Here is a 9,401-nt window from a genome sequence, read left to right on the forward strand (position 1 = left end):
GGGGGGGAACGGGGACTAATGCTACCCAGCAGCTAGAATGAGATCTGTGGTCCTCAGATAATTTGAAATAAAGACTGTGCTTAATTGCAGATTGAGAAGTGAATTGTCTAGGAAGACTGAAACCTTTTGATCAGCTAAATACTACTAATTTTTTTCTAGCATTTCTAATAGGTACTAATGATATTATCCTCTTTATTGGTTGACAAAGCAGGGAGAGTCAGTCTTAAAATCTCTTGAACTAACTCCCCCTTAGCATGGATCCTAAGAGCTCCCTAGGACACAGCATAAAAAGAAACATAAAATTTTTATACTCTGACATGTATATATATATATATATATATATATGCAGAGACCTTGCACGTACACAGTGACAGCGATCATGTGGTTCTTTACTCTTTAGATTGCAAAATAGTTCAGAGAGAGTGGGAAGGGGTCTTACAGTTCAGAAAACCAAAGCACAGAGGAATAAAAGAATGACCTGCTCTATAGACTACTCCTGTGATTTTTTTAAATGACAATGTTAATTTTTAGCAAGTGCAGACAGAAATCAGGAAACCGAGAGCACACAACAATGACTTTTACCAATACTTTGAAATAAGATAGTTAAGAAAATAATAGGTTATATAGAAATAGGTGTATAAGTATAGTAGAAAAGAAAGTAATTTAAAAAGGGTTTCTAAGTATAACTCGCTCTAACGCCTCCCTTAAAGTACACAGTTTGGGCTGTGAAGGCAGCCTGCATGGTGATGCCCAGATCCGAGCTGCTAGAAGCCTCAGTTCAGTGTCTGGTATTGACCTATGCTCACCCTTTCTCACTGCATTTAAAACATGGAGGTGACCATTCTGAAAAGTGCTGGCAACATGATTTCTTTCTTTTTCCAGTCCAAATGTAAGCTACCTTCTCACAGAATCACAGTTTATCAGGCTACTGAAAAATCAGTTGAAGTACTTGAGCACACAGTAGCACAAAGAAGTCATGAAAAGATCTGGCTCTGGGCCTACTGACTGTCATTTGTTTCCTTTGGTAAGAACTATGCAAACAGACAGCCTTGGCAGAACTGGCAACCATTACTATACCATTCCAGGACCCCTGACATACCCATCTCCTGGCCTTCATCAGTGCTTCTGGAAGCAGCAAGGTCTAAACATAATTCCTACAGAGTTCACTGATGCAGCTGAGAAAAGCTGTTTGAGCAAGGGAAGCATCCGTGCTTCTAGCACTGCCTTGCAGTGGAATTACTCTAACCCTCACCATGCTGGTCCACAGAAAGATTTTGCACTCTTTCTTCTCTTTGCTCTGTAGCAGGCCACTCTGTTTGAGTCAGCAGGGGTCCATATACCTGAGGCTTCCAAACTGAAAGAGGGAATTGCATAGGGAGCAGCAGACAAAAACTCCATGAAAGGGAAAAAAAAAAAAAGAAAAAGAAAAAAGCCCAAGAGCCTGGCTTAGGGAATAAACGCTATGTAACAGTCAGTGAGCTTTTTTCTTAATAAAATTTGGGCATACTGAATTATGGGTTTGCTTCTCTCAATCTCATTGTATAATGAACTACAGACAAAATAGCATTTCTATAGCAAAAATGCAGAAACAGCTTGCTGGTTTTGCTTCATCTTGACACAATATCTTTCTGAGGTTTAGAGCTCTAATCTGTTAATAAATGGACAATGTCAGGACTAATATTTAAAATCAAACACTCAGAGTCAAATTATGCCTTTGCAGCTGGAATGTCATTTCAGTCAACAGAACAATGCCAAATTACACTCACATAAATGACAGCAAAATTGTGTCCATTTGGTCCAAAAAAGGATCTCTCATCTCAACAGAGCAATGATATATTTTCATGCGAAAGCAACCAGTCATGTGAACAAGGTCACAATTAATTCCAGTTACTCTGCAGCCAGTAGCATCAGTATCCAACAGTTCTACATTCATTTCCCCCAACTCTTTTCCTGTGCAGATGTTTGCTCAGTTTACATGCCAAATTCAGCATGTGCTCTCTCCATCTTTCCTTTTTACTTAATTATGAATATTAAAAACTCTGGATCCTGTAATCTGCCTCACTCACTTTGCATCTGTGGGGCTAAATGAAATTAAACTAGTCAGATTTGGATTTAAGAGTTTCCTGCACTGAGGGATCTCCAGCAGGTTCAGAACAGCATGAATTTTCCAGCTGTTTCTTCCCCAGAACTGGTACAAAGGATGATCGAGCTTCTCAGGGAAAGGGGCACAGTAGAGCTAAATCAAGAAAATCTCTCATTCCAATTCCATAACATACCCTGAAAAACCCATTGGGGTATAGGAGAGGGTGAAAAGTTGACCCTCTTCCTTTTAAAGGTAAAGAATTACTTTAAAATACTAGTTTTTCACCTAGCTGTTTTGACCTGTTTGTTTTTTCTCCCGTCAAGACTGTGAACTAATACATCTTGCTGAGCTGAATAAATCATGCTTTGTGACATGTGACACATACAAGCCCTTCAGGAATCAGAGTACTGAGATGCTTTATTAGATTTGATAACAACAAACCCAAAATTTCATCTGCTTTAAATACATAAAGCCACAGTGCTGTACATCTTTATGCAGCTCAGGACTGGCTCTCTGGAGATGCAATGTGAAGAAGAGGAGAGAAAGCAAAGTCCTTGTCCCCTAGCTCTGCCTCAGGGTATAAGTCACACTGAATGTGCTGTGAGCACWAATGGTGGCAGTGCGAAGGTGTATATGTGAAGGTGGCAGTGAGAAGGTGTGTATGACTCCTCCTAGTCAGTGCCTGTGTAACAATATCTCTAGTTTCATCTTCTTCTCTAGTTAAGTTTCCTTCTGCTGTCCATTTAATATTCACCACTGTTCTTCAGAGAAATCCATGCTCTGTATCTGCTTTCATACAATATTTCTGGGTATGTTAATCAGATTCATGATTCAGTTGGTGAGTGTTGTCCTCTAATGAGGTCACACTTGTGTACTGACTCTCTGTTGATACCCGATTAACCTGCATCCTCCAAAAAACCAAGCCTTTCTTTACTACTATAGCACCATTGAAATCGATGCTAAAACAGAAGTAACAGAGCATACATTTAGAAGCAACATGCATTTTGCTGAGACTTCTTTCTGTGTGCTGTAGAAATGTTAAAGGATCCCTGTTTTAGTCTTAGAGAGAGTCACGCATAAGTATTCCACATATTATGAGAGTTCTGAAATTTTGGAAGTGTGTGAACTATGGGATGTGACTGAAGAAAAGTGCCACCCGTGCCACTGTTGCCTGTGAATGATGATAGTCAGAAGAGAGGCAAAGCTGACACATTGTTCTACTGAAAGCTATTTCTGAAAGACAGGAGTACAGCTGAAATCATAACCATGGCATTGTGATTATTAAGGGGCCTGTGCAATGAAGTCAGTGGAAAAACTACAGCTGACTTCAACAGGAATTGAATGGGTTCTATGACTAGTCATCTGAGAATAAAAGGACAAGGAAAAAAAGCCCGGTACAGATTTGCTGTGTGCAAAAAAAATCCTCACTGCCTGTGGAAAATTACAACTGCCAGATCGCAGTGCCTATTCTGAAAGCTGCTTTTACTTACATCAGAAGTATTGCTTTCTGGGATGATCCAATGATAAAGTGCCTCCCAAACCACTGTTTGCTTTCATGGAAATGCTACTTCCTTTCYGAGATGAAACTCTCTAATATTTAAATTCCTTGAGAGGCAAAGCAGGTGGTAACACAAAGCTGCCCTGAGTGACAGATATTAGACTGCAAGAGGTAATCCTAACTTTTTCTGTCAAGATATAATGGTGTCTCAGCTATTGTTCAAAGTCCGGGAAGATTTTTGCTCTCTGACAAGCCAGCATTTCTAGGATAACAAGAAAACCCATCACATTCTACCAGTGCATCCAGAGAGGTTTTTCTCACTCCAGGTCTCTCTTCTTCGAAGGCAAGCAGTATTGTATAGTGCTCTCCCTTTTCCCAGGATGTTCTGGCCACAGTCTGTAGATCTCACCACTCCAAAAGATGCCTTTGGTCCTAGGGCTCAACAAAAGGAGTGCTGGGGCTGAGGCTTGTCCTTGTAGGACCCAGCTTGACAGCCAAGTGTATCACATAGCCTTTCCTTCAGAAAACACCATCAGCTACCCTCACTGCACTGTGGTGTGAGTTGTGGCTTGAGGGCTCCATGGTATGCCTGCCAGGCTCTAGGTTCCTGGAGCCCCTGTAAACAAGAAAGCTCCACACACTTCAGTTAGCCTCCAGACTGACGCCTGTTTACACAGCTGAGGATTGGTCTTCATATATTTTATTTTGGCTTCATAACCGAGAGCAGTTCAGTCTATTTCCATAAGTCATGAACACAGAACTGGTGACCCAAAGGCTCAGAAAGAGCTTATTAGTAAGACAGCTTTCTCATTTTACCTTTCATGAAGTAGAATCAAAATGGGCAGTTTGTAAATACATCATACCTCACATGCGAAGAGAAATAGCAGTGGGTATCCAGTGGAAACAACTGATTCTCTGGGGAGTCCAAACTACGAACATCCCATTGAATACTTCCTTTACCAACAACAGGTAGTTAAATAAAGAAATAATCATCATAGTGTCCAAAAATACAGCAACTACATGCCAGTAAACTGAAGATCTGCAAGTAGTTTTATAATTTCATAAAGACCAGACAGATTTAGGAATTAGTTCACTTAAATCCTGCAAATCAGATTTGATGACTCTAAGTGATTTGCTAGTTACTACTAGACTGCAGTTTACAGGGATATCTTAATCACTATTCGCAAAGAATAGAATTCTAACAGTATTATTTAATTAGTTCCCCAAAGTAGACAATTTGCACAGTTTCTCCTATTGGTATGCTAAACACAAAAACGTCCCTTGCCTTCAAATATTTCTTGGTTTCTTCTTTATTTTGTGAAGTGCAATGAAAGAGGTGAGTTGCAATTAAAGCTGTCATTCAATTTTAAGTGACATTGTTTTGCACAGTTTAAGTAACTTCTGGATAGAGAATAAACTATTAACCAGCACAGTGCAGGCATCTGCTGCTTACCTCCAAATCCGGGTCTCAGTGCAAAGTCATGGTCCTCTATGCGGAGAAGCTGCTCAGACTTAAGTGGCTGTACTTTGGTGCTGTCAAGTTTTCTTATTTTAATTTCTCGTTTGCTATATTAAAAAAAAAAAGCATGTAAGAAACTTCATTTTTTTCTTCCTGGCATTCAGAGTGCTGGTTAAATGAAACAGGAACCCAAGAATCCTGGACTGTTGAATCTGGTGTGGTAAGGGAAACAACTGTATTGACAAAGTTGGGAAGATACATATTGGAAAAGACAGGGAAATCACTTATGAATGGGCCCAAGTCAGTGAGGAACACCAATTACATATAAAAAGCCATATGAAGAACATCTGTGTCTCCTTCTGTTCCCCTCAGAGACTGTATTTGTCATTCCATGAGAGATTATAGCCAATTGAAAAAAATATTGTTGACATAACCGCCTTCAACTCAGACTTGGAAAAAACACTATGTACCAATGGTTTTAAACCACCTTACATGTTATCCATATTATAGAAACACTTATATTTTCTATTATAAATCTTTTCTTCTTTTCCTCAGACCTCAAATGAGTCAATAATTTTCAGAAGTACTCTGAAACTGATAGTCCTGGAATGAGAGACTTGCTTTTTGAGATCCTTTTGAAACATAATTCAGATTTGGCTAAGTTACATGCTGCCAAGCTTAAATTTCCCTTTTTTTTGTTGCTTGTTATCTCATCCTTTATTTGCTGCTCAGACATGAAGCAGCATTTCTTTGCACCAAAGAAGTGCTCGTTTTGCATTTTTTCTCATGCCACGCATAACTGAGCCACTGGTTAGCACGGAGTCTTCAAAATACACAAAAAACTTTTACAGAGCCCCTTGTTTCATGTCTGCTCCCAGGTAGGGTAAGAAATGGCAACAAGAGAGATTTAGCATACACATTAGGAAAACCTTTCTCGTGGTGAGAATAGTGAAACATGGGAAACGATTGCTTGGGGAGGCTTTGAGATTCCTTTCACTCAAGCTATTTAAGAATAGGTTAGACAAATATCTCTAGGAATAGCATAAATACAGCTGCTTTGCCTTGGGCAAGGGAATTTCTCTGGAGATTGCTTCTTTCATGCCTTCTGTGATTCTCTGCAGCTTTGCTGCCAGCAACTCTAATTATTACTTTAGCCTGAATGATAGAAATTTGTCCTGTTCTGTAGATTTGCCCTGTAGCCAGACATTGCTTCGGATGAGGTACGGGGTACTTAGGATGAGGTACAGGGTACTTAGGATGAGGTACACCTCTCACAGAGGCATACAGTATTTACTTGATTTTTTTCCCCCTTTTTCCCTTGTTTGATAATGAAGCCCATGAAATTACTTTAAAAAATGCTATGTTACAGGAATGCTGAGGAGAGATCAGCTGCTGGCTTGTTCAGAACCGTGAGGCTTGGCTAAATTAGTTTTTACCTGAGTATTCTCAAATGTCTCTGGCAGTGTTGTTTAAACCAAATTATCAGGGGAATCTGAACTTTTATGTGAAGTTTCAAAGAAAGATTTTATTTTTCTGAGTATGAAAATGATATGGTGGCTAAAATTAAACCCAGTGCTTAAAAGAATTAAAACCACCASAGAGCAAGTCCTTCTGTATCACAGTAGAACTGGCAGTAAAACTGAACACCTGCAACACTCTGAAATAGGTACATGGGAAAATTCTGCTGCTTGGGAACTAGTATAAGAGGAGACAGTGGATTAAAGTCAGAATCCCATGGCATAGCTAATACAGTCTGAAAGCATTAGGTTATTTGTCACTGGATGTGCCAAGGGAGATACATGTTTGATACTCAGATGATTTCACTAGAAGAAACAGGATCAAGCTATTGTACATCAGTTCCAACTTCTTACTGGAAACAAGAAAGTATGTGACTAAGGAAAACTTTTCCTAGTCACCTCCTTCTCAAGAGGCAAAACACAAGCAAGCAGGGCAGGAAGTTTTTTCTTAACCACTGAGCCCCTGAGAGGAGATTTGTTGTGGGATTTTGATACTTTTGTTTTCCTGTATGAGGACAAAATAAACATAAATGCTACCTATGTGAAAAGCATCTTTTGTGTCCACTTACTTGAACAGCATCTTCAAGCTGATCCTCTTTATACACATGGCGGAGTAACTAACATTTGCACTAACAGAATCCATTATTTCTAGCTGCTATCAAAAGTGATGGATTAAGCTAGGCAAGGTCTTGCGAAAGTCAGAGTAGTGCTTTCATTACAAACATGTTGCATCTTTTCTTCATTACCCTTCTTTGGCAGAATATACTTGTTTATTGTAATGTAAAATAGGCTCATGTGCATGGATATGTGCTCATGGTACTTACGTGGAATTAATTTCAAGGACACTGGTAACATTGCATGTGTAAAGGTATCACAACTGAGAAAAAAAACTAAAAAATTTCTAAAAAAAAAATAAAAAAATCTGCTTCACAGTTTTCTCCCCCTCACCAGCATCCCCCACCCAAGGCTAAGAAGTATTCTCTGTCAGATATTTCTTTAACATCAGCATCTGGACTCCAGATGTTGTTCCTTGGCTAAGAGTTACAGTATTAAATTGTCCTCACTGCAGCATTACAGTTATTTAACTGATGACTCAAAGGGGATTGCATGTATGTATTTGTTTACCACCAAGAAATCCTAGACCCGTGTCTAACTATTGATCAGTAACACAGAATTGTGAAATCATCAGCAGATGTTTTTTGAGTGCTCCTTCCCATGGGACCAATTCCATTAAAAAGCAGAAGAGACAGATTTAACTACCCTACGTCTCAGAAAAGCCTCCCCAGGCCAATCAAGACCCTAGTGATGTTGTAGTTGCCAGTGATATGACACTTTTCACTCTCACTGAAGTCTAGCAAAGACACAGATTATATTTTGGTGGTCTGGCACTATGGTCTTCTTATCACATAACTTTGGCCAGAGCACCATAACCTGGGAGCCTAAATGCAGTCATTGATTCTGCACACTCACTGTATAGCAGATGAGAGGCTGTAGTGCTTGAGAGAAAMAACCCATGTGCACTTAAAGAAAGGAAGTCTCTATTTATCTTCCTAGGGTGGTAGCAATAAAGGGAATTCTGACAAATGGCTTGGTATTAGCACAGATCTGGGCAATGGTAAATGTGAGCTTGTCAGCCTCAGTGAAACACATGCTCAGGAAACTACTGCTTCCGGCTATAATAGCTCTGCTTCCAATGGCCATATTCCAGGCAACATTTTACATTACGCAAATGAAATGGTAACCTAGAATTAAATTCCAACAAAGGTCATAAAAAGCCTAGGAAGTGTTTCAGATCACACAGGGATGACACCCCTGCTGCAATTATTTAGGAAGTTAATGGAACCACTAACTCTTGGGATGGAAAAAAAGTGAGATACTCTTTGGACACCTCACTACCCAGTACTGTTATATGGACTCAGGGCTCAATGTCTTGGTATCTGAAAGAGCTCTCAAAAAGCATTTAGTCACTGTCTACAAAGCCAAAGCAACTAATTTGGAATTCTTTAACAATGGACGAATATGTAGCAGGCCTTTAAAGTTAAATTTAGCTGCTCCTACTTAACCTTGAATATGTGATAGTGAGTGAAAGGCYGAAAGTCTGCTCAAGAGTAGTTGGATTGTGTGTGGTTAAAGCATTTAACTACATAATACCATCAGGGTAGCTCAATAAAAAGCAGCATTCAAGGCAGGGATGTGGTTAGCATCCCATCTAGTTGTCTTTAACTTCCTAAGTTATTAAAAGTTTATGTTGGTTCAGGGAAAAACGGGACAAGTTCATGGAAAAGAAATCCACTGAAGATCACTAAATCTGCAGAAATTACATCCTACTCAGGAAGTCTCTGAAGGAAAGACAGTAACTGGAAGCTGGGAATTATTAGGGGGAAATATCATTTATTTTTGCCCTGTTCTTATTCTTCCAAATTTCTGCTTACAGCCATTGTTGGAAACAGGTCACTAGAGTACATGAACCTTTGGTATGGTCCTGTATGGCTGTTCTTCTGTTTTAATGCCCTGCAAAACTAATGATAGGGTGAAAATCCTTGGCAGGAGACTGGAGGAAGGCTGGAACACCTTTAGATATGCAGCAAGATATAACCACCTTTCCAGCACCATACTCATCTGAACTTTGTTGATAGACTTGAAAAATCTGAAAMTCATGTCTCAGGAAAGAGTTAGGAGGGGTTTTGCTTTCAGTTACACTAATTTAGTATCCAAGATACCACACTTCACAGAATCACAGAATCGCTGAGGTTGGAAGAGACCTCTGGAGATCATCTAGTCCAACCCCCCTGCTCAAGCAGGGTCACCTAGAGCACATTGCACAGGATTGCATCCAGGCACGTT

The 9,401-nt window shown here is 39.7% G+C and overlaps 1 protein-coding gene across 1 annotated transcript in view; it reads right to left on the bottom strand.

Annotated features, from left to right (window-relative positions):
- Positions 1–9,401, bottom strand: part of GABRR3 (gamma-aminobutyric acid type A receptor rho3 subunit) — a 35,669-nt gene that overhangs the window by 21,566 nt on the left and 4,702 nt on the right. Inside the window, exon 2 of the mRNA XM_026083371.1 lies at positions 5,035–5,147. Coding sequence (XP_025939156.1) covers positions 5,035–5,147 — 113 coding nt within the window. The remainder of the gene's footprint in view (positions 1–5,034; positions 5,148–9,401) is intronic.

This window comes from Apteryx rowi, unplaced genomic scaffold (assembly GCF_003343035.1).
Source record: "Apteryx rowi isolate R43461 unplaced genomic scaffold, aptRow1 scaffold_60, whole genome shotgun sequence".
Taxonomy (NCBI): domain Eukaryota; kingdom Metazoa; phylum Chordata; class Aves; order Apterygiformes; family Apterygidae; genus Apteryx; species Apteryx rowi.